Genomic DNA, 22,902 nt, shown 5'->3' with positions numbered 1-22,902 from the left:
GGCTCTTCAGCTCCAAGTGCCGACACCCCAGTGCCTGCCCTGCGGGCACAACCTCATGACCAGGGCGCAGGCCTCTCCCGTCTCCCCAGCTCCTGCAGGCGAGGGGCTGCCTGTGCTTCTCTGCATCCCCAGCCATCCCTCTGGCCCCCAGCCCCCAGCCTGACCCGGGCTGGCCCCCAAAAGGCTCACAGGCTGAAGGCTGACCAAGAGGGCAGCCCCGGGGACATGCATGGAGGTGACGCCACTGAAGGGTGAAGAGAGGCAGGGGGACCACGGGCACAGGGACAGGGCTGTGAGGCCGTGAGGCTGGGGCTCCCCACGCCCTGCACCCCCCTGCTGGGCCCACAGCTCCCACTCACCTCTCTGGGCTGGGGGGGCAGCTGTCCGGGTGGGGTGGAGGAGAGGGCCAGGGTCCTGGCTGTGGACGGGACGCTGAGAAGAAAAGTAACCTGGGGGCTCCAGAGGCTCTCCCAGCTTCAGAGCCCCCACCCAGGCAAGGGGTCAGGGTTCCCTGGGGGGCCTGGGGCAGGGCTGGGGCGCTCGGGAAGGGCGCTGCCTGCTAAGACTAGACAAGATCCCACCGTGGTTCTCCTTAGAAGCCGCTGGAGGGCTGGCGAAACATAGACTGCTGACCACTCCACCCCCACCCCGAGTGCCTGCCTCAGCGGGTCTGGGCGGGGCTCGAGAATCTGCACTGCTACCAAGTTCCAGGCGATGCTGATGCTGCTGGCCCAGGGGCTGCACTGTGAGAACCACTAACCTCCAGACTCTAGGAAAATGGCACAGAATCCTAGAATCCCGCAGCGGGAAGGGGCCTCTGCAGGCCCCCAGCCGCAGCAACGCAGCTCACAGGGCCCGTGGGCATCTCAGGGGTGAAGGCCATGCAGGGTGCCTCCCCCATGGCTGACCCCTCCCAGGCTACGCTGGGCAGCAGGGCATCCATACCTGCCAGTGCCTGCGGGCAGGGATGCACAGCCCTCCTCATCAGAGCCGTCCTCGCAGTCTTCCACACCATCACACGGGGCCCCCCTTGGGGCACACTCACCACTGGCACAGTGGTGCCCGACCCCTGGGCACAGGGGTGCCACCAGCGGGGACACTGGTTGGGGGGATGGCTGAGGGCGCCTGCCCCACCTTCCTTCCCGCTCCCACCCCTCCTCCCCCAGCCCAGCCTGTACCTGGCTCACAGCCCAGCAGCTCCACCCCCAGGGAGACGCCACGGTGGGCATCACTGCGGTGGGTGTCACTGTGGTGGACATCATGGGGCCACACCCGGACGTGCTGCGCCTGCACCATCCTACCGAAGGTCCGCACTGCAGGGGTCACGTCATCCCAGTTCCAAGGGACAAGCTGCAGGCACAGAGGCCCTGCTCACCAAGGCCAAGCCTGCCATTTGCTCAGGCTGCCACCGTGATCCTGCCAAGTGCCGCCTATCCCGCCTATCCAAGTCCCCCAACTTTTGCGGCAGGACCCCACCCCTCCCAGACTCATGCTCTCCTGGCATTCACCATCTGGATCCCTCCAGGCTGCAGGGGTTCTGGTCCTGGGGCCCTGAGGGCAGGGGCCATGTCGTGCCCACGGCTGCGCCCCCAGGGCCTGGCCAGTGCCCACACATAGCAGGTGCTCCTTAAGTATTTAAGAGTGAGCATGTGGTATGGACTGAATCCTCCTGCTTCCTGAGGCTTGTCTCCCCAGGGAGGATGCAAACTCCATGAGGGCAGGGCGATGCACGGGGTGGGAGGTGGGGGCGGTCACCCTCCTGGCTGCTCTTGACGTGGCCCCCCAAGGCCCTTGATGAACTTGACGTCACCCCACTCCCCTCCCTCCGCAGGCTGCTACAGAGCTTGGCACACCTGCCCCACATCTGGGCCACTTTGATTGTTTCCGACGCCCCTTTGATAGGGGGCCCCAAGCCCTCCGCTCCACAGAACACCGTCCCTGCTACTGACAGATGTTCAACAAGCCTCTACACAGGGAATGTCCCTCGGGGGAACCGGAAGGTCCTTGGGGACAAAGAACAGTCTTTGCCACAAAGGGGCATGGTGGGTCACTGGCCCAGGCGGCCCAGGGCCCAGGCGGGCAGTACCTTGGGTGGCGGCAGGACACCAGGCAGGATGTCACGGTAGCTGTGCCAGTGTAGACCATCACTGCTGAACTGGAGAAAGTCTGAGGACCCAGCCTCCTGCACTACGATGCCTGGGGCAGTAGCGGGGGCTGGGGTCAGAGCTAAAGGGGCAAGCGCCGCCTCCAGCCCACCATCACTGCCCCCTCTTCCAGCCCCCCCACACTCCACTGACCAGTGAGGTTCCGGGGCCGCAGCAGGTCCAGCTGCAGGTAGGGGGGCCGGGTGTACCTCTGAGAGTGAGCGTCCTCTACGGGGCTCCAGCTGTGACGGCTGGGCCCCTCGGTGGGAGCCCCTACGAGGGCAGCCCGGGTGGGGTGCTCCAGCTGCCGAGGCGACGCACGCAGGCTCCCCTTGGGGAGTCGGGCTAGGCCCAGGGGAGAATAGCAGGGGTCTGGGTGCAGAAGAGAGGGGGGCTGCAGTGGGGGGAGGCGGAGGGTGGCAGGAGCCTGCCAGGGCCATAGTCAGGAAGCCACAGGGAGCTGGGGGATTTGAGGAGCCCTCACAGTTGACCTGGGCAGGGGATGGAAGGTCTGGAAGGGTAGAGTTGGAGAAGCATCTTAAGCTGGGGTGACTTCCAGAGCCCTAGGATAACCATCCTCCCCGTGGAAGGCCAGGGGTCTATCCAGCTATCCTGTTTCACCTCCCAGCTGGGCAGACCCCGGGCACGTGCCCCCTCCACACTACAACAGCACATGGTCCTCACCTCCGGGTGGAGGCAGAACGTAGGTGATCAGAGGGGGTCCCATCTGGGGACTTGGGGCTGGAGTGGGGGTGGGTGCAGCCATGGGGTAGACCGTCTGGTTCTCTCCTGGGTGGGGAGACTCAGGGTCAGGAGGGACAGACCTCGGGATCGGCTCACATCAGCCCCCGGCCCAGCACCCAGGTCTCTCCCCACTTCTTGGTGTACTTTCTCTCCCATGACTTCCTGGGAGCTCCAGGAACAGGCCCCCTGCTGGGAAAGGCCCATCTTCCTTCCCTTGGTGTGAGTTGGGGGTTTTTACTTCTGCTGAATATTTTGAGAACAGAATAAAACTGCCAGCCCTAAGCCACTTCAGGGCCAGGACTGAGCAGCTGCAGTTCCTAATCCAGGGCTGCTGTCGCTACTAGGGCATGTGGGCACTAGAAAATGGTGTCTCCAGATGGAAGCGGCCCTGTGGGCTGGAGTCAAACCCCCACTCGCCAACTAACTTGTGCAGTCAACAACTTGTACAACTGTGTATTCTGGCTCTCTCCTAACCTCAGCAGCCTGTGAGTCTACTTTTTGGATCTGGAATCTGGACCCATAAACACATCAATTTTTCAGCCTTTGTATTTTCCTGTTTCATTTGTGACTCAGTTTTCAAGTAAAGATGCTCTTGAAAAAGTCCAACTTTGTCTTGGCTACTCTTCGGGGAACAAGGAAAGAACCAGATCTGGCTCAGCAGAACCAGAGAAAAGAAAGTGCCCTCGAGGATGGCCTCCTGGGGGAGGCAGAAAGTCCCAAAGAGGACAGAGGAGGTGGGCAGAGATTAAAGCCTGACTTTAGGAGGGCAGAGACAAACCCTCCCACCCACAGGCCTCCTCCTTTCCCAGCATCCAGGACCCAGGCTCCCAACAGTTTGAGGCTGGGGCATCCAGCACACCCTGACTTGGTGCTGCCACCTCTGGCCCCCTCTGAGTCCTCACCATCCTCTTCCCCTTGGGGCTCCTCTGCCATCCCCCAGACCACTCACCAGGTGGGGCACAGTGGCAACACGACTCTCCCATTCCTTCCACCAGGACCCAGTCCTGCGGGCATAAGAGTCAGGCTGGACACGCTGAGCTGGCCACCTGCCTCCCTCTGACCCACTCCATCAGCCGTCCACAACCCTGGCCTCTACACACTGCCCCCCTACCCTGCATTGTCCCTCCCATCCCCCAGACCCCCTCACCTGGGGGCAGCTGCCCAGCGGGCAGTAGGGGGAGCAGCGTGCAGTGCTGTTGTGCAGACACTGGCAGACCGTGCAGGGGCCCCGGCGCCAGCGCTCCCCGACGTGGTGGACCCAGCCCTGCTGCTCACAGCCCTCGCAGGGCCTCGTCTGGCACCTGTCAAGGGAGGGCCGCCCCACCCTGGTGAGAGGGCTCACCTAGGTCACCAACCCATCCCGGTTTGCCTGGGGTGAGGGTTTCCCAGGACTTGGGACTTTCAGTAATAAACCCGGGAAAGTCCTGGGCCAATGGGGACGCTTGGTCACCCTATCACCCGAACCCCACCCCTGCACCTGAGAAACTGCAACTGGCCCAAGAGAGGGGCATGGAAGCAATTTGTGCCAGGACCCCTGGCCAGTGGAACCTGTGCCAGAGGGGGCTGAAAAGGCAGATACAGCTATACCCCCTACAAACCTCGCCCCAGGTACCTCCAGAGCACAGGGGAGTACACCAGAGGACCCATACCCACCCTTGGACTTACCAAGCTGCATTTGTGGGCTCCCTACATCCCCCTTTTGGACCTAGAGGGCATTAAACTGATGCATGAGAAGGCCAGGGGTCCCCAAAGATGCTGGGAGTCCTGAGGTTTAGGGTATAGGGGTATAGAATGGGCGTCCTTACTTGCGGTTCGTGGTGTAGGTGGAAGCACCTTGAGTGAGAAAGGCACACAGGCAGCTTCCTACCTGGTAGCTGGAGGTCAGGGGTCAAGTGCCCTGCAGGTCCCTGGGGTGGGGACAAGTACCTGCGGGCCTTGCGGTAGATGCCCCAGCACTGGCGACCTCGGCCGGAGAGATGGGGGTTGTTGGGGCTCCGGAAGGCCCACTGAACGCTCTGGCTCCCACAGGGGCCCAGGCACTCAGCCCAGGGGGACCACGATGACCAGCCACAGTTCACTGAAGGGGGGCCAAGAGTCAGGGCCGTGGGAGGGGTGGGTGCCCCGCTGGGTGGTCTGGGAGGGCACCAGGGACCCTTGGGAAGGGCCGAGGGTGGGGCCTCACCGGCACAGTCGGGGTCGGGCCAGCAGCGCCGGGGCCGCCCGTCCTGGCAGACGCAGAGCCGGCAGTCGACCTTGATGCGCTGCCCAGGCCAGTAGCGGGAGCCATCCACCAGGCAGGGGCACTTCCGGGGCCACACACACCGCCCCTCAGCACCCAGCACCTGCCCTGCAGGGCACCAGCAGCCTAGGGAAGGCCAGGGTGAGAGGCCCCGCAGAGGGCTGGCCTCTGCAGACACGCCCGCCACGCCCCATGCCCAGGGCCCCCCTCACCTGGGCTGCTGCAGGGCTGGTCATTGGGGCACACGGCCTGCCCAGAGATGTCATCGCAGGTCAGAGGGCAGGGGGCACAGGGCCGGAACACCAGCTCCCCAGAGCAGGTGGCATTGGGGCAGCCGTCCTGGGGGCAGGGCCCTGGGGGAAAGCCGAAGCCGGAGGTCAGGAGGGTGGACCCCCTACAGGGACAAGCTGCCCACCAGCAGCCCCTCCACACTCCCTCCACCGTGCCCTCCTCCCTTCCACTCACTGGTCTGGTGGGTGCTGGGAGGGCCCCCGGGCAGCATGGCACAGGTCCGGCCCCCGTTCTGGGGCGGGTGGCACTGCCGCTGCCGGCTCATAGTGCCCCCGCAGGGCTCAGAGCATGAGGACCAGGAAGACCAGGGGGTCCACTCACCATCCACTGTAGGAGGAGGAGCCAGGCATGGGGGAGCACCATGAGGTCGGGCTGGCGCCCAGGGGCCTCCCTCTCTCCTGCTCTCTGCAGGCTCTGCTGGCCCTCCCGGGCGCCCCAGGCCCTCACCTGGACAGGCAGCTGTGAAGCAGGCCTGCGTCTGGTGCTCGGGGCCAGGGCAGTGCTGCAGCACGGGGAGGCCGGGTGGGGAGCAGCGGCGGCTCCGGACCTGCACCCCAGAGCCACACGTCCGGCTGCAGGGGCCCCATGGGCCCCACGGGCCCCAGGCCCCACAGCCCCGTTCTTCGGGGGAGGGCCCTGCCCCCCCTGCCAATTCACAGTTAGGGTGCCCGTCACACACCTGCAGGGAGAACGCGGTCTGGGCTCCTTTTGCTTTGGGTGGGACAATGGCCCTGCCTCCTGCACCACCCACTCCCCACCCTCACCAGCTGGAAGCTGATGCAGAGGCCATCCGGACAGGAATATTCTGGGCAGGGCACCCCAGTCCCGTTGGGGCCTCCTGGGGCCGGCAGCCCCTCTGAGGGAAAGAGAAGAGAAAACACAGTTAGGTGGGGAGTGAGTGCCACCTCCTGGGCCCCGGCCAGCCTGGCCTCCCTCAGGGGAACCAAGTGTCCACACCACAGCCCAGCTCATCCATGCCCTGGGGACAGTCGGGGATCCCATCGCAGAGCCACTCAGGGTTCAGGCACAGGCAGGAGCCAAACCACAGGGAAAGAGGCCGCCGCATGGGGGCAGCTGGGTGGAGACCGGACACCAGAGGAAGTGTCCTGCTATGCTCTCGGTCCTCCTGCCCCTCCTGCCCTGTCTCTGCAGAGGAGGGCAGGGCGGACCACACTGGGCTCAAAGACACCTTTGGGAGGGGGCCAGGAGGGGCAGGCCGGGCCCATAGTGGGATGGGGTGGTGGTAGCAGAGTAGGGGTAAGGGGAGTGGCCAGGACATGAAGGGCTGACTTACAGGGGCACAAATGGAACCCTCAGGTCTGATGGGGAGGAGCTGTGTGTGTGTGGGGGGGGGGGGGTTGTGGGGGTGGCCCTCCAAACAGGCCTGGTCCCCATGCCTGCACAGCCACTCACTGCTCACTCTCTTATCCCCTCTTGCCCAAATGTGGACAGACAAAAGCCCCTTTCTTCAGTTCCCTGGGTTGGGGCCAGAGGGCAAAAGTTTTCAAAGAGAGTTTCATGAAACAGATCTAAGGAGCACAAAACTCACTCAGACTCTGATGCCCCCAGACTAAGTCACTCTCTGGCAGGAGCGCCCACCCCGAGCCGCAGGGGGTGAAGGTCCACTGGGGGGGGCGGGGCGGGTAGTGGGGTGGGGGTGTGTGGCGCCCAGCCGGCTGGGCCAGCAGGGCTGCGCGGCTGGCGGGCTCTCACCGCAGGCGTCGGGGCCCTCGTCCGAGCCGTCGGGGCATTGCGGCACGCCGTCGCACAGCCGCTCCAGGGCCACGCAGTGCAGGCCGCGGGCGCAGGGCGCGTGGTGGGGCGCGCAGGGCCAGCCGCAGCCACGCTCGTCGCTGCCGTCGGTGCAGTCCTCCTCCCCGTCGCAACGCCAGCCCCGCGGGGCGCACTCGCCGCTGCCGCACGGAAACTCGAAGGGGCCGCAGGGCGGCGCTGCGGCGGCCACCGCGCTAGACCCTGGCGGGCCAACGGGGCTCCGCCACCGCCGCCTGGCCTTTCCTTCCCCGCCGCCCCCGCCCCGCTCCAGGCCCTTCCTGCCCCTTACCTGAGCGCGTCCTCTCCCCACCTTCAGCCCCTCCCCAAGGCCAATCGCTCCCGCATTTTGCTGCCCTACTGGTTTCCCAAAAGCTCTCCCCTCCTCCAAGAATTTCCATTAGACTCTCCTTAGCTCAGAGGGGGCCTTGAACGTCAGGAAGTAAGGTGTGGAGTCTCAGGCCCCCTCAAACACCCTTCACATCCTTCATGCTGGTGTGTCCAGGAGGCTGGGTCTGTGCCCTGCTCCTTCCCACCCCTAGACCTGCCCCACACCCCTCCCTGTGAGATGCTCTCCCCTCCTCTCTCCCCCAGGCCTCAAGACTTCTCACCCCTTGTCCTCCAGGAGACTCACCGGGGCTGGTGCTGGCCAGGGCAGTTGGTGCAGTCTCCTGGGAGCCAGTAGAGGGGCCAGTCAGGGTGCCAGCTGGAGGAGTGGGCAGAGAGGGGAGGGGGCAGTGCCCAGGCCCCTCATCAGCTCCATCTGGGCAGTCCCAGATTCCGTCACACAGCTGGATGGCCCCCACGCAGGTGCCATCAACACAGGACACCTCCCCAGGGCTGCAGTTCACCTGCCCTGCAGCCAGAGGAAGGAGGAGCTGGTCCCAGGGCACTGCCCCTTATTCTCACTGTTTGAGGTGCCCCCACTCACACACCCACAGGTGCCAACTTCCCAGTGGGAACCTGGATTGGTGAAGGAGGGGAGGCAGGCAGAGGGGCCTTGCAGGAGGGGGTGCCTGGTGGACTGGAGTCCACGGCAGGGACCACCCACCCAGACAGGACTCCTCGTCAGCAGCGTCTGGACAGTCCGGGTGTCCATCACAGAGCAGAGCTGAGGGCAGGCAGCGCCCGTCAGCACAGGCCAGCGAGTCCTGGGGGCATGGGCAGCCCTGCTCGTCCATCCCGTCTCCACAGTCATCCTGCCCATCACAGACCAGGGCCAGGGGCAGGCAGAGGCCGGAGCTGCAAGACATCTGCCCCTCCCCACAGCCTGGAGTGGCACAGCCTGGCATGAGGGGAGCAGACAGGCTCAGGATGCCGGCAAAGGGTCTCAGAGAAGCCCCCAACCCCAGGAAGACCACAACACCCTGCCCACAGGTCAGAGCTGCTGGCAATGGGAGCAGCAGCTTAGGGAGCCACCCTAGGACACATACTTCAGGTACACATATGAGGACCAACCTGTCACTCAGCCACTGCCACACACAGGCGAGGACTCACCCTCCTCGTCTGAGCCGTCGCCACAGTCATCCTGGTTGTCACAAAGCCACTCGGGGGGCACACAGTGCCCGCTCTCCCGGCATGGGGCCTCTCCCTCCGCACAGCCAGGCACCGGCTCCTCACAGCGCGTACCGTCACCTCCACAAAGCCACTGACTTTCCTGGCACGTGCTGAGCACATGGTGTCCTGGGATCAGCCGCAGCGCTGGGCTCAGCAGCCCAGGGGGCACGGGGTTCCTCCCGAGGCTCCCCACTCACCAGTTCCCACAGTCCTTCTGCAACACAGTCCCCGGCGGGAAGAAGCTGCCCCCCCACTCACAGGGGCAGGAGGTCGGCTCCAAGCAGACTCCTCCTGAGACAACAGAGGGCAGGGCTTGGAGCAAAAGGGGCATGGCAGCCCCTAGCACCAGCCCTGTTACCATGGCCTTGTGGCCCTTTCCCCATCCCAGTGCCCCATGCCCTCTGCCCATTCTAACCCTACATACCGTGCAGCAGAGTCCCCTCAGGGCAGAAACAGCCCTCCACGCAGGCAACAGCCTGGCAGTGCCACCCGGCCTCAGGACCATGGTCATGGCAGGTGGGGGGACATGTGGGGCCACAGGCCTCATACACCTGCCCCCCTTCACACTGCAGAGCTGGGTGGAGAGGAGAGAGACTTGGGTCACTGAGGCACAAGTGCACTAGGATGCAACAGCAGCAGGTGAGCCAGCCCAAGGTGACATCCACAGAGGGCCCTATGGTACATGCTGTAGACTCTTGCTGAGCCCCTCCCAAGGCTATTTGCAATACGCAAGTTCCACGGGGCAGCAATTTTGGCATGTTTGGTTCATCTAGAAAAGCGTCTGGCACATAGTAAGTGTCCACACATATTCGCCCTTGAATGAATAAATGGCGGCTCGCAGGCCAGAAGAAGCATCTTTGAAGGAGCTGAGCGTGTGGCAGGATTGGGCATCGGGGACTAAGGGCAGGACACACTCACGGCAGAGCTCCTGGCTTCGCCAGCGCACATGGATCCCGTGCCAGGCACACTCGTCTGCGTAGGTGGCGATGGCTGAGCAGAGACACTCACAGTCGCCCCCCGAATCGCAGCTGTGGGAGGGAGCGTTCAGCCCCAGCAACCCTCCCCACCCCACACTCCCATCCCCAGCGGTCCCCAGGCCCCCGCCTCTCACCCGCAGGCGTCGTACACACACCACTCGTAGTGCTGCTGTGGGGGCACCTCCGCGTGGCACCGCGCAAAGAGCGGCTGCAGCATCACCCCGCAGTGGGCGCGAGCCCAGCTGGCCCGGTGGGCATTCACCTGCAGGCACAGCACTGTGGACCAGCCAGACCTCCGCAGCACCCAGCCTCTGGGACTCCCCCGGGTTTCCACAGCTTCCCCACCTCCCTTCCCCCTTCCCAGCCCGTGCTCACGATGCAGGGGTGCAGCAGGTCCTCTGGCTCGGGGCAGAGGGGACTGAGGCGCCAGGAGTGGGCGGCCAGCTCAGCCGTGGGCTCCAGGGCTCCCTGGCGGCTCCGAAGGTCGTTACTGGCATCTCCATCAAAGTCTCCACACAGCCCAGCCACACGGCCACGGAACTGGGGGGACAGCTGCACCAGGACCCGGGTGCCTGAGCAGAGAGGGTGGCAGGGGCGGCATTGTAGAGAAGTGACCCCGCGGGCCTTCATCAGGGCCAGCAGGGAGAAGACCAAGGCACCTATCGTGTAGGCCTGTCTGACCATCTGCACAGGTACCACCACCCAATAGGGGGTCCTGGTTCCCTCTTTTTCAGAGGGGAATAAAGGAAGAGATGTACATTGGGGGGCTAGGGCAAGGAGGGGGAGCCTACTCTCCTAACTAAAACCAGGGGCAGGGGACAGGGAAAGTCTCCAGTGGGCCAGACTCGGGACGGAAACGGGCTCCAGGACCGACCGTGACGCCCCCAGCCCCAGAGGCCTTGGTGGCCGGAGGCTCAGAGGGCAGCGTGCTGCGCTGACCAGGTGACTCCTTCCCACACCGAGCTAGGGAATGTTATTTTTAAAATGCCAACAGCTTGGGTTTGGGTGGTGGGACGTTAGGAGATTTATTTTCATTTCATCTCTTTAAAACTTGGTATTTTCTAAATGTTTCTTTGGTGAGGAGGTATCGCTTTCATAATGAAGAAAAACATAATTATGAAAAACACAATTTGGAAATTCTAACCACATGTATGGAAGGGGGGAGGTTGGGGGGAGTTTCGGGGTATGAGTCGGATGGCTAAGGGTGGGGCCTGACCTCCATCCCAGAGCAGGGTGAGGCCCAGGCGGGTGCTGAGCAGCAGGAAGAGGCCAGCCCGGTGCAGGCTCAGCCCGGGGCCCGTGTAGACCTTGGGGGGTGTCACGCTCACCCCATTTACCGTCACCGCCTGGCCTGTGGAGGAAGAGAGAGATGTTCAGGGCAAAGGGGCTCCCAGATCCCCATGAGGCCCTCCCAGCCTCCCCTCCCACCTTCCTTTGCTTCTCTAGCTGCGTGACGTTGGGCAAGTCATTAGACTTCTCTGGGCCTTAATTTCCTGGAGCCTTCCAGAATTCTGATTCCCAACCAAGAGGAGAGGCACTAGCCCCACCGCACTGATGGCAAGCAGTGGGGAGACACGGGGAACCCTGGGCCTCGGCCACCAGGGCAGAGCGGTGACTCCACCTGGGTGCCCCTCCCTGGCAATGTCACCCTTCACTGTCGCAGCCACCTCTGAGCATGTGCACAACAGTGTTCTGCAGCCGCACGGTCAGCGCCTTGGTGCAGGTGAGGCCGCTGGCCCCGCAGGGCAGGTTCTGGGCAGAGACAGCGAACCGGCCACTGGCCTCTCGCACCAGCAGATATTCGCAGGCCCCGGGGAAGGTGAGGGCCAGCCCATCGAATGTCACATAGTGCGGGGCACCCGATGCCTGGCACCATCCACCACACCGCTGGCCCGTGCAGTGCCACTGCCGGCCCTGACACACACTGTGGGCAAGGAGGGGAAACAGAGTCACTAGGACAGGGACCAGGAGCTGTATCCAGGGGAGGCAGCTGGTCCAAGTTCCAAGCAACTCCAGACAGACCCTCAGCTTGGAAGGATCCTGAGGGCTCCCATTGTCCAGGCCAGTCTGGATATCCCACCCCACCCATCACCCCAGCCCCAAGCCAGGGGTCACTAGGTCACAGGGTTACAGGTCATGGGGCTGGGCATACCAAATGTTGCAGTCCTCCTGGATGGTGGCGTTGGGTGGATACCACTGCCCGCCGTGACGGCAGGGACAGAGCTCGGGAGGCACACAGCGCTCATCCTGGGCAGAGGCCGGGACAAAGGGGCACCTTGGAGGGCCGCCCAATGCCCCGCCCACTGTTTTGGACAGCCAGGGGTCAGGGTAGTGCCCTGGTTACGGCAGGCCCCACGGTGCCCCATGCAGCCCCCGGGACTTACCAGCAGCACGGTGCCTGGGGGACAGACACAGCCCCCCATGCTGCCCCGGAGGCAGGACTGGTTGGCACTGGGGCTGTCACAGGTGAGGAGGCAGGCACCAGGAACATAGACAAGCTCACGGGGGCAGAATGCCCGCTGTGGGGCACAGTGGCGAGCAGTGCAGTTCCAGAGGCCCCGCTCCTGGCAGACACTACCGGAGGTTGGGAGGGAGGTGATAGCCAGGTCAAACCTGCACTCACCTCCAGGCCCCTGCCTGACCTGGGAGAGCCTCAGAGACCCAGGGGTCTGGAAAACCCAGGCCTGACTCTGGAGACCTGACCTCTCACCCACAACACCCCAGTGTTATAGGAAGTGGGGCTATTCCCAGCACTGGCCATACCTGGGGTAGACACAGTCACCCTTCCTGCCCCAGCTCCAATGAGGCCATTCTCTGGGCTCTGGGGAGGGGCAAAGACATTGAACAACCCCACTCCCAGCCCGGCCAGGAGAGGGAGTTCACTGAAGTCTCACCCTCTCTCACCAAGCCCGGGACCCTGGCCCCGCCTCCACAGGTCCCTAACTTGCCTTTACTTCTCCCTAACCCTTGGAAGAGCCTCTGGACCACACTCAACTGGAATTCAGAGATCTGGGTTCTAGTCCTTCATCATTAACAAGCTGTGTGACTCTGCAGGCCGGTTAGCTTATTTGAGCCTCAGTTTCCTAATCTGCAGAATGGGAACAATTCTTCTACCTCCTACTTTACTAGGTTATTGTTAGAAGTAAGTAAGATTAAATAAGATAATGTACGTGAAAGTGCTTTACAGGCCCGAAAGTGCTCCACACCTGAGCACTCTGTCATCCCAGCCGTGCCCTCCAGGGTGTAACCCCTGGGCTACAAGCCCAGTTCCTTTTCTCTAAGCTCCACCTCTTCACCCCCAAGCTCTCTGCCTCCCTCCAAAGATCACCGCCCTCACCAGTGGTTGCAGTCCCTCATGGTGGCACTGCCAGGGGCATATCGATGCGCTCCAAGCTGGCAGGGGCACAAGCTGGGGGGCACACACTGGCCCTCGGGGTCCCACAGCAGCCCCAAGGGGCAGTTACAACCGGCCACACAGCCGCCCAGCTCCCCACAGTCTTCTGGCTCCCCACAGTTTCGACCACATGCTGGGGCACACTCTTGGTACTCCTGGCCACCAGGACACAGGACAGCTGGGCACAGAGACACATGCAGGTCAGGGGCAGAGCCACTGTTTCTCTGCCCACCCCTCCGGACCCCACACCCTCTACGCCTCCAAAAGAAGGCAAACCCAGCAATCTGCCAAGGCCAGAAGCTCTCCTGGGGACCCACTCCTGCTGCAAAGCTCTTGGATCCCTCTAAGCGACTCCTAGAAGGGGCTGGGAGAAGGAGCCTGGGGGTGGGGCTGAGCGGTCTCACGGCAGAGGGTCTCGTTCCTCCAGGGAGGCAAGGCACCCTCCTGGGCACAGCGGCGAGCATAGGCAGCGAGCACAGGACACAGGCAGTCCCTGCCGGGGGCACAGCCACACACGGCTGCCAAGCAGCGCAGGTGGAACGGCTCCCTGTCCACCAGCCTGTGGCACTCCTTGGGGGGAGATGATGGGTCAGCTCCTCCCCCACGGATTCCCCCGCCCCCTCGGTCCCCACTGCCACCTCCCTGTGCTCAGCAGCCCTGCCACTGCAGGGAGCAGCGTCTCCTGATAGCCCAGGAGGAGGGCAGGGCAGGTGCTGACCCCATCTTACAGGTGTGAACAGGAGGAGCACCCTCGACCTGGCTACCTGGAAGGCCGGGCCACGCAGGAAGGCACAGGCTGCCTCGGCGAAAACATGGAGCTGAGCGTGGGTGCTGCAGGGGGAAAGCAGGACTCTGTCCTCCGAGGGGCACTTTCCCTCGCCTGCCACCTGGAACTTGCTAGCAAAGGCGGCAACGCTGGTCTCCACATCACCGGCAGGTGTCAGAAAGTCATCTTGCTGGTTCCTGGTGAAGGTGCCGCACAGACCCTGCACCTGGGCCGCAGAAGTGGGCATGGAACAGTCAAATCCGGTCCCACCCTGGCCTCACCCAGCCACTCACTCGCCCCCAGGCACACCTGGTGGGCATGGCGGGGATCCAAGGTGATGTAAGCTGCAGGGTCGGACACTCCCCAGAGCACCTGGGCCCCAGGCCAGCGCAGCAGCAGGAAGGTGGAGGAGGCTCGGGAGAGGCTGAGGCCCTCGGGGCCTTTCCAGGGCAAGCCCACATCCTGCCCATCAACCAGCACAGCTCCTGGAAGAGGGGGCTTGTGAGGGGGTGGCCCCCTCAGGGCAGGGCTGGCCTGAGGAAGATGGAGGGAGACCACATCACAGGATGGAGTTTTGAGAAGGGGAAGGACTTTGGATGGGAGATGGGAGGGCCTATGTCATGGTGGGCTGCCCACAGAGAGCAAGGGGAACTGGAGCGAGCCCTGGGAGGTCACCTGTCTCAACTGAGCACCTCCCCATGTGGCCCAAAGACCACCCTCAGCACCCACTTTGCCTTTGGAGTCAGTGCACAAGAGGAGCTGGGCAGAGAGAGCCAGGAGCAGACACAGGAAGGAGAGGTGGACAGACTGCAGGCACTGGCTCTCCAGAGCTGGGAAGGGCCTGTCCAGCCTGGTTCTGCCCTGAGGCCTCTCGGACCTCTCAGAACTGTATGACTTGTATTTACCCTGGAGGATGGGGCAGAAGATGCCTTGGAAACTTTCCACAGGACTGTGTATCTGCTTCAGAGATGAGGGGCTAGGGGGAAGCTGAGGCAGCGAATTTGGTTGGAGTCTGGGGGCAGACTTCGGGCTCAGAAACCACAGGGCAGCGTGGACAGAAGGTGCTGGACAGAGCCCGAGTCCGCAGGGAGAGGAGAGTGGCAGGAAGCTGCCAGGGCCTGAGCCACACTCCCAAGGGCTGCGGGGGGCAGAAGGCCTGGAAGGGAGGTACCTGAAAGCTGAGGCTACCTGAGTCCCTGAGCTGGACGTGGGTGTCCCCCAAGGAGACAGCGATGGCACGGAGGCAGCTCCCAGAGTCGCAGGCCCCGTGCTCCAGCACAATCAGCAGCTGCCCCTTGGCGAAGTCCTGGGCCAGATGGTGAGGAATGCGGTGGGGGGAGTGGGGCACACCCTGAGACCAGGGTCTGTTCTGCGCCTTCTTCTGTCTTACAGGAGACCCGCAGCACACACCTGGACAAGCTCCCACCCAACATGTGTGCTGACCCACCTTCCAGCCAGCCAGACTCCCTGTGAGGCCAGGGCTTAACCTCTCAAGCACTGGCACATGTGCATGTGGAGGTGTGTGTGCACGCATGTGTGTATGTATGTATATGTCTGTGTGCTGGGGAGAGATGGCTCCCCTCCTTCCTTCCCGGGGGTATGTATGCTCATCTCTAAGTGTGTCTGTGCGTACATGCATGCTAAATCTATGTGCACACAGAATATGTGTCATGTGTACAAGCCTGTGTGTCCAGTGTTAAGAATGTGGCCTGTGCCGGAACTTGGGAAGTCACTTAATTTTATGGGGGATGGCTGGGTAGGAAAGAGGACCCTTATTTCCCCTGGGCTTGCTTTGCCTGAAGTAGCCTGTGACAAGCCCAGCCTGTCCTGCTGTAAGAAAGGAGTGTGAGGAAGTTTTGTTTTGTGCCCCTGGGCTGGGGTGGCGACGAGAGAACTTTCACGGGAACCTAAGGAGGAGGTAACCCAAAGGGGAGGATGGGGTGGGTGGTCTGCGGCAGCCATCCTCCCTCCAGAATCGGTTTTCTCAGCGTTTCCCTGCACGACTGTGTGTTTTGTTTCTTTGTTTGGTGGCTTCCTTACTGTCACCTCTCCCCCGCAGCACCCCTACGAGGGCCCCTGCTCTGGCAAGCCCCACTCCCTCCGCAGTTAGTCCTCTGCCCACCTGCACCAGGCTGGAGCGGCAACCAGGGCTGCCGCGGTAGGAGAAGCTCCGTCCATCAAAGGTGAGGTAATGCCCGTCCCCGCCCACCGCGCACTCGGCGGGGCACGGCGCCTGCGCGCAGAGCCAGCGGCCGTCCTGGCACACGCTGCGGGCACATGGGGGCGGGGAGTGCGCTTCGGATCGGCCCCCTCGGGGGAGGGAGGGGGACGGAGAGGGGCTGAGCTGGAGACGACCTCCCGACCCCCAATGCCCTGGTTCCTCCCCCCCCCGCCCCCCGCACACTCTCCTCCCCTTTTAGGATTAGAGGTCAGCTAGTGGAGGTCACTGGCTAGGTCTTGAAGCAGGGCCATCACTTTTGCCATGAGAGGTCACAGGAGGGAGGCCCCGGAAGGGGAGCCACGTTGAGGAGATAGCAGAAGGGAAGGATCAGAGGGGACCAGGCGGCCTCCAAGCCCACCGAAAGGATCAGCGAGGCCCGCAGACCCACCATGGGTTGCACAGCTGGCGCACGGTGTCACCAGGGGAGTAGCGCCGGTGGCGGTGGTAGCAGGGGCAGCGGGCAGCAGGCACACAGAGGACGCCGTCCCAGAAGAGGCCGGGCGCGCACTCGCAGCCGCTAACGCACTCCTCCCCGCAGGACCCCTCCCCTCCCGCGCCCACGGCGGAGCAGCTGGGCGGGCAGGCCGAGGCGCAGTCCGAGTACAGCTGGCCTCCCGGGCACAGGCGCTCTGCGGGCACACGAGTGGGCTGTGAGGCCCGAGTGCTGTGAGGCCCGAGGACTCCGCTCCTCCCGCCAGACCCCGCTGCCTCTGAAGAGCCGGGAAGGCTCGGCAGCCGTCAGGGAGGGCCCTTGATCAGTTGCCAATTCCGCAGGGTGAGGAGGCCCGGCGGTGCAGAGAGGGACAGGCAGGAGCCCTACCGCAGAAGCCGGGCTTCCTCCAGCGCACGTGGATGCGCCGCCTGGCACAGTCCTGGGCGTAGTTGGCCAAGGTGGCGCACACAGCCGCCCGCCGCCCTTCTTGCCCACTGCCCACTGGGGCCCCAGCACAGTAGGCAAAGAGGCAGGCCTCGTGGTACTCAGCAGGGGGGACCTGCCCAGAAAGGACAGCCCCTCAGCCAACCAGCCTTCTCTCCCAACACTCACTAGCACCTCCCTCCCCTTGCTTCTATGTCACCCTGGTTTATCATCAAACAGAGGAGCACTGGAGGGGACCTCAGAGATCATACATATGAGCCATCTCATTTCCCAGTGATAACATTGGGGACAGAGAGGGGTGGCATGACTGATGGTCCAAAGCAATCTAGTGGCAGGACCAGACTCCCCATTTGGCATCTCTCTAGCACCCACCCCTCCAGTGGCAGACACTACCTCCACCCCTACCCCTACCTGGGCATGGCATTCCCTGAATGGACCTTCCAGCAGTTGGTGGCACACATCCTGGGCTTCAGCCCGCAGTTGGCCAGCCTCCATGCCTGCCTCTGTGCCCCTCAGGGGGTCGTCACAGCCTGGGGCCACCTCCACTGCATCCAGACACCCAGGCTGGGGACAATTGGAGTCAGGCCAGGGGGACAGAATGAGGCACATTAACCAAGACACCAGGAAAATGGCCACTGCCCTCATAGCTGCTTCAAGGCCCTGGGGCAGTGGCGGGCAGCAAAGTGGCAAGGCCAGATGGAGGGCCGGGGAGCCGCAGTCACCGTCAACCCACTGGCAGCAAGTTCAGTAACGAGCTAGTTAACCAAAGCTGCTCAGTGACCAGGTTGGTGAGTGCGTCCCCTGGGTGGTCAGTTCACGCATCAGCTGGGGCTACGGGCAGCAGGGCAGCACCTGACACGGCGCTCCTGCTGGACCCTGAGCCTGCCTTCCCTCCCCCTGAGGATCTGGAGAGGGCCAGGCCCTGTCCCAGGGAAGAGGGCAGCGAGGGAGACAGAGAACAAAGGCTAGGAGGTATCAGAGAAGCCAGGAGTGGGCGGCAGGCAGGAGCAGGGGGCCCAGGGCTGCATCTCACCTCTGACTCGGGGAGCCTCCAGGAATTCCCAAAGGTGGCAGCAAACACAGCCAGCCCCCCACCCGGCTCCAAGAAGTCATCTGGGGAAGAGGGAGGCAGAGGTGCTGTGTCTGGGGTCTCCTGTCTCCCCCTCTCTCCTACGGCAGCAACCAAGCCACGCTCCACTTACCCTCAGGCCGGCCATTGTAGACACCACAGAGGCCTTGAGTCTGTCCCTGGAGCTCGTGGTCCACAGAAACGGAGACCGAACTGGACCTGTCCAGCCGCACAACGACCCCCAGGCCCCCTGACAGCACCAGCCAGTCCCCTTGCCACTGCAGGCTCAGCCCTGGACGGGGGAGCGGGGGTCACACTTCTCCCCCCATCACACCAGGGCTCAGACTGCCCAGGGAAGGAGAGGAGAAGGAAAAGAATTCTCTGCACTTCACACCCATTAAGGCAGAAGTGATTGGTTTCCCATCTCAGCCCTCTGAGAAGTTCATCAACGCTGTGGACACTCTCTTGAGAGTAAACCACGATATGTGCCCCCACCTCACTCCATGGACCCCAACCAGGACAAAAGTTCCATCTGGTGGCACACAAGCCCTTCCTCACAGCAGTCCAGGAGGCAGGTGGGGAAACTGAGGCTCAGAGAGGCTGAGTAGAGGGACTTGCCCCAGGGCACACTGTGAGGGGTTGGTGGGGCAGGTCGTAGGGGCGGGGTAGCAGTCCACACCTCCTGGCTCCTCATTTCCAGATGCCTCCCACAGAACTGGGAGTGGCGGAGGCTGCGGAGGCTGCTGGCTCCCACCCAGCTGCCCCTTCTGACCCCCGCGCTGGGGGATGGGCAGCCTGTCCCAGAGGAGCAGATGGGGCCCTGGGCCATCTCCTGCTCCCCCCAGCTCCCTTACCGGGGAGCAGCCGAGACTCCCCGTCAGGAATCAGCTGCCCGTTCACAGAGACATTTCTACCCTGGATCAGCACCTCCTCAGGTCCCATCATCACCCGGGCCTTGGGGGAGACACGTAGCGGAAGAGGTGGTCAGTGGCTCTCCTCCTCCCATGTCCAGCTCCCTCCCTGTGTCTGTCCCCATCTCCCTCCCTCACCAGCTGACAGTGCCCCAGCTGCTGACAATGCCCCCTGGGCACAAGGCGGACAGCCCAGGTGGAATCAGCAGCACCCGCAAGCAGGTAGGTGCAGCGGCCCAGGAAGTGGTAGTGGCGCCCATCAAAGGTTCGGTAGTGGAAGCCTGACCAGGTAGCGCAGGTGGCTGAGGGACGCTGGCGCTGGCTCCAGAGCTGGGCCACGGCCCCTGCCAGGGGCTGCAGGAGGGCCGGAGAGGGGGTGTTGCCTGAGGGAGATACGCCAACTGTGAGCCTCTGAGTGTGTGGGCAGGAGGGCAGAGGGTGAGGACATGGGATCCTCACAGAGCAGGACGCAGGCAGACAGCTCATGGTCACTCTTGTGGGCAGGGCATGGGAGGTGACTCATCTGAGAGTACAAGGGAGCAGGCATGAGCCCTGCGGGAAGGCCCAGAGCTCAAGAACTATATGGGAGTGCCTGTGGGGGGAGCAGGTGATGGCGACGTGCCCATTGGCAGGCTGGGGTCTGTGGACCCACCTGGGAGTTGTAGGCGGGAGCAGCTGAGGCAGACCTGGGAGCTGCCGTCCTGCCAGCTGTGTCCCCAAGGCCGGGCACAGCACTCCTGCAGGCTTCCTGCAGAAGCATTAGCTAGGCCTGCCCGCAGCTGGCACTGCCACGTGGCGAAGCAGTGGCCCTCAGGACTGGCTTCTGCAAGGGCTGTGGGGGTAGAGGGAGAGAATGGGGCAGACCCAGACAGTTAGCCCAGACCCACCTCCCTCCCCAGGCAGCCTGCTACCTCCAGGAAACCACAGATCTGGCTAATCTCAGGCGCTTACCCAGGGTGCAGTGGGTGCCCCCCCAGCCTGGGCAGCAAGCCCTCACCGTCCGGTTCCATGCAGCAGGCCGGGTTTCTGGGGGCCTGGGTCCACCGAACAGGCAGAAGAGAGAAGGTGTTAGTGTTCAGCCCTGCCCCGTCCCTGGGAATGGCCTGTGCCAGTCTACCTGGTCACCTACTCTCTGAGTGGCTTTATTGTGAAATTTCCCCTTCTTGGTCTTAATTTCTCCACATGCGAAGCGAGAATGATCTTGGGGAGGCAGACTGGAGGGTGGGCACAGGGGGCGGGCCTCGGGCCTCTCCCTGCACTGCCCACAGTAGTGCCCACTCGACCACCCCCGCCAATCCCACACTCTCTGCCCATCGTGAGCCCACCCAGACCTACTTACCAAATGCCTGCTTCTCCAGGTCACCACCCAGGCCTCCCCCACTCTTAGGACACTGCCCCATCACTCTCTCCTCCTCCGCAGCCAGCCCAGGCCCTGACCCTCACTCACTTGTAGACAGGACAGAGCCCTGCACGCCCACGCCGGGACAGGTCCAGCCGCCAGCCCAGGCGCTGGTAACGGTAGAGGCTGGTGCAGGGCACCAGCTCCTCCTGACGGGGGGTCACCTCCTCCTCCCCCAGGATGGTCTCCGTCTGCTCACACCACCGCCTGCCCACAATGAGGAACAACAACTGCTACCACTGTCCCCTCTATCACCAAAAAGCCCTGTCCTGGGACTCTGCTCCCCAAAGAGCCGACTCCCAGGGAAGAGTTGTGTGCTGATGAGGAGGCTGAGGCTGGGAGAGAGAAGCTGTGGGGAGGGGAGTCTGGCTGCCCCAGAGGGTCCTGGTCATGAGACAGGAGGAGAAGGATCTTAGTTGGAGGAGCCTGGGGTGGCCCGCTTACCCATTAGCCAGTGCCAATGCCATCCCAAAGAGGAGGGCAGGGAACAGCATGGCACGTCCTCCACAGGTCACCTTTAGGGGACTGTGAGCTTGGGCTCTGGCGAGGCAAAGCGGTGGCAGGTGAGCAGAGAGGCCGTTGGGGGCCTCCCTGGCCCCCAGCTGTCGTCTACTGCAGCCTGAGACAGTGTGACCCAGGCAGCCTGAGAGCCTGAGGCCCAAGGGGCTGGGGAGGCTTTATCTCAGCCCCATGCCCTAGGGCACCAGCTGCCTGGAACTGGATTGGACCTGCCTGCACATCCCACAGTCCCCTCAGGCCAGCTCTCCCTGGAAACAGTTCCCTTCCCGCCCCGTCAACTCTGTGTGTGTGTGTGTGTGTGTGTGTGTGTGTGTGTGTGTGTGTAATGGGGGGGAGGGGGCTGCACGTGTCCCCGGCCACAGCCAGACGCTCTGAGCATCTGATATTTCCACACTCTCAGGCCCTCCCACAAATTAATGTGGACTCTGGGCAAGCCACCCTCCCTTTCTGGGCCTCAATTTCCTTACCAGTAAAACCTCCAGGGGCCTGCCAGGGATGCACCAGTGGGATTCAGGAGCTCCATGAATACTTTGAAATTGTGTGCACACAGGTTTCTGAGAACAGTTCCATAACTTTTATTTGACTCTCGAAGGGGGCCATGATCCCACAAAATGGTTAAGAGTTATGGGGCCAAATGACTGATTTGGTCTTGGGGCCCTAAAATTCTGACTTTATGATTCTCTCACCTGTTCCCTTTTCTGCCTCCTCCTGCCCCCTCTCCCACCAGGCACTCTGGAAGTGAGCATCAGTGAGCAGAAGGTTGCTGGGTTTCCAGAGTGATTGGAGTTGTAGAGACAAGGGGACCATGTGTGCCCTTTCCTCTGTGATCTGACTTCTTACTGGGGGTGATTATGTGTGGCTGGCTGGGTCCACCCTGGTCTTCTCCTGAGAGTGTCTCCTAGGGTCCATGGGGTCCAGAACCAGGAAGCAGAACCAGCTGCCCCAGCCCTGGGGGCAAGGCAGCCGGATGGGATAATCCAAGCGTCCGGGTGGGAGGGGGCAGCAGCAGGTGCCCCAGGGAAATCCTGGTTACATCCTGGTTACCAGCTCTGAGGACACCCAGGCTGGAATGTGGCCTGGGCCTCAGATTCATAAACCCTCCATCCCCTAAACCTGATGTCTGGCTGAGCATCACTCCTGAGCACCAAGAGGCTGCCGGGAACCAGAGCTGCACTAGGCATTTCTTCTCCCGGTCCCACCATTGATCCTGGGGTCCAAAGAGGGTGCAGTGAGCTCAGAGAGCTCACGGACAGGGTCCTCACAAAGGGCCAGGGTGAGGCCAGGACACACTGCCATTCCCAGGCTCTCACACACGCACACCCAGACACCCTCGCCCTCACACCTCAGACGCTCACACTCCTGCTGCAGGTCTCACAAGGACAGACACCGGTGCTCGTGCCCCACCCCAGCACACAGTGACACACTGCACTGTGCTCCCAGGGCCCTGAGCAGGCTGGGCACTGACTCGCTAAAGCAGCACATCTGGGAGGTAGAAAAGCCTTCGTAGCTGATTCCGAGGAACCTGGAGCTCTTCCAGGTACCACCTGCTCCTGTGCCTCTCGTTCTAAACATCAACGAATACTGATGGCGCCCCTGCTGTATGTTGTGCCTCTCGGTCACCTGGCAGCCCCTCCTTGTGATGGGGTGTGGGAGCCAGGGGAGCTTGCTCTGCGCTCCAAGGGCCATTCCCCCCACCCCCAGGACTCACTCCCAGCTCTGGATTCCAACCACTGCTGATAAGGCAGCACTTGGATGGGGGAGAAACGCTAGTCACAATCGCCTTTTCCCCTAAAGGGGCAAGAGAAGGGAAGCTGGAACCCAGGGGAGATTGGAGAAAGAGATTAGGGCCAGGGAGCCTGGAATAACCAGCCCACCTTTTAGCTCGAGGAGGACAGAATATGGGGACCTTTCAGGAGTCGAGATGCACAGACGGCAAGGCCCAAGAGAAACATCATTACCGGGGCAGGGACGGCTAGGAGCCGGATCTGAGGGCTGAGGGCATCCCTCCACACCTGGCTTTGAGA

At 62.9% G+C, this 22,902-nt stretch overlaps 1 protein-coding gene across 1 annotated transcript in view; it reads right to left on the bottom strand.

Moving 5' to 3' along the window:
• Nucleotides 1-22,902, bottom strand: part of LOC101392177 (SCO-spondin) — a 57,121-nt gene that overhangs the window by 33,239 nt on the left and 980 nt on the right. The window contains 44 exon segments of the mRNA XM_087434669.1: nucleotides 886-938; nucleotides 941-1,099; nucleotides 1,179-1,350; nucleotides 2,087-2,196; nucleotides 2,298-2,516; nucleotides 2,829-2,933; nucleotides 3,838-3,892; nucleotides 4,036-4,189; nucleotides 4,815-4,965; nucleotides 5,071-5,253; nucleotides 5,340-5,480; nucleotides 5,593-5,745; nucleotides 5,866-6,097; nucleotides 6,183-6,274; nucleotides 7,132-7,368; nucleotides 7,823-8,044; nucleotides 8,240-8,473; nucleotides 8,686-8,855; nucleotides 8,943-9,036; nucleotides 9,170-9,319; nucleotides 9,664-9,773; nucleotides 9,857-9,984; nucleotides 10,098-10,294; nucleotides 10,939-11,073; nucleotides 11,390-11,646; nucleotides 11,875-11,969; nucleotides 12,107-12,296; nucleotides 13,060-13,294; nucleotides 13,521-13,686; nucleotides 13,881-14,108; nucleotides 14,192-14,367; nucleotides 15,071-15,188; nucleotides 16,005-16,149; nucleotides 16,492-16,732; nucleotides 16,924-17,095; nucleotides 17,392-17,544; nucleotides 18,014-18,093; nucleotides 18,183-18,341; nucleotides 18,904-19,003; nucleotides 19,099-19,343; nucleotides 19,613-19,792; nucleotides 19,912-19,994; nucleotides 20,408-20,566; nucleotides 22,024-22,085. Of these exon segments, the coding sequence (XP_087290795.1) occupies nucleotides 886-938; nucleotides 941-1,099; nucleotides 1,179-1,350; nucleotides 2,087-2,196; nucleotides 2,298-2,516; nucleotides 2,829-2,933; nucleotides 3,838-3,892; nucleotides 4,036-4,189; nucleotides 4,815-4,965; nucleotides 5,071-5,253; nucleotides 5,340-5,480; nucleotides 5,593-5,745; nucleotides 5,866-6,097; nucleotides 6,183-6,274; nucleotides 7,132-7,368; nucleotides 7,823-8,044; nucleotides 8,240-8,473; nucleotides 8,686-8,855; nucleotides 8,943-9,036; nucleotides 9,170-9,319; nucleotides 9,664-9,773; nucleotides 9,857-9,984; nucleotides 10,098-10,294; nucleotides 10,939-11,073; nucleotides 11,390-11,646; nucleotides 11,875-11,969; nucleotides 12,107-12,296; nucleotides 13,060-13,294; nucleotides 13,521-13,686; nucleotides 13,881-14,108; nucleotides 14,192-14,367; nucleotides 15,071-15,188; nucleotides 16,005-16,149; nucleotides 16,492-16,732; nucleotides 16,924-17,095; nucleotides 17,392-17,544; nucleotides 18,014-18,093; nucleotides 18,183-18,341; nucleotides 18,904-19,003; nucleotides 19,099-19,343; nucleotides 19,613-19,792; nucleotides 19,912-19,994; nucleotides 20,408-20,566; nucleotides 22,024-22,085 (6,900 nt within the window).

Source organism: Ceratotherium simum, chromosome 1 (assembly GCF_057802395.1).
Source record: "Ceratotherium simum simum isolate JZ-2026a chromosome 1, ASM5780239v1, whole genome shotgun sequence".
Lineage (NCBI taxonomy): Eukaryota > Metazoa > Chordata > Mammalia > Perissodactyla > Rhinocerotidae > Ceratotherium > Ceratotherium simum.
Note: the sequence above shows the minus strand (reverse complement) of the source record. Positions and strands in the feature narration are given on the sequence as shown.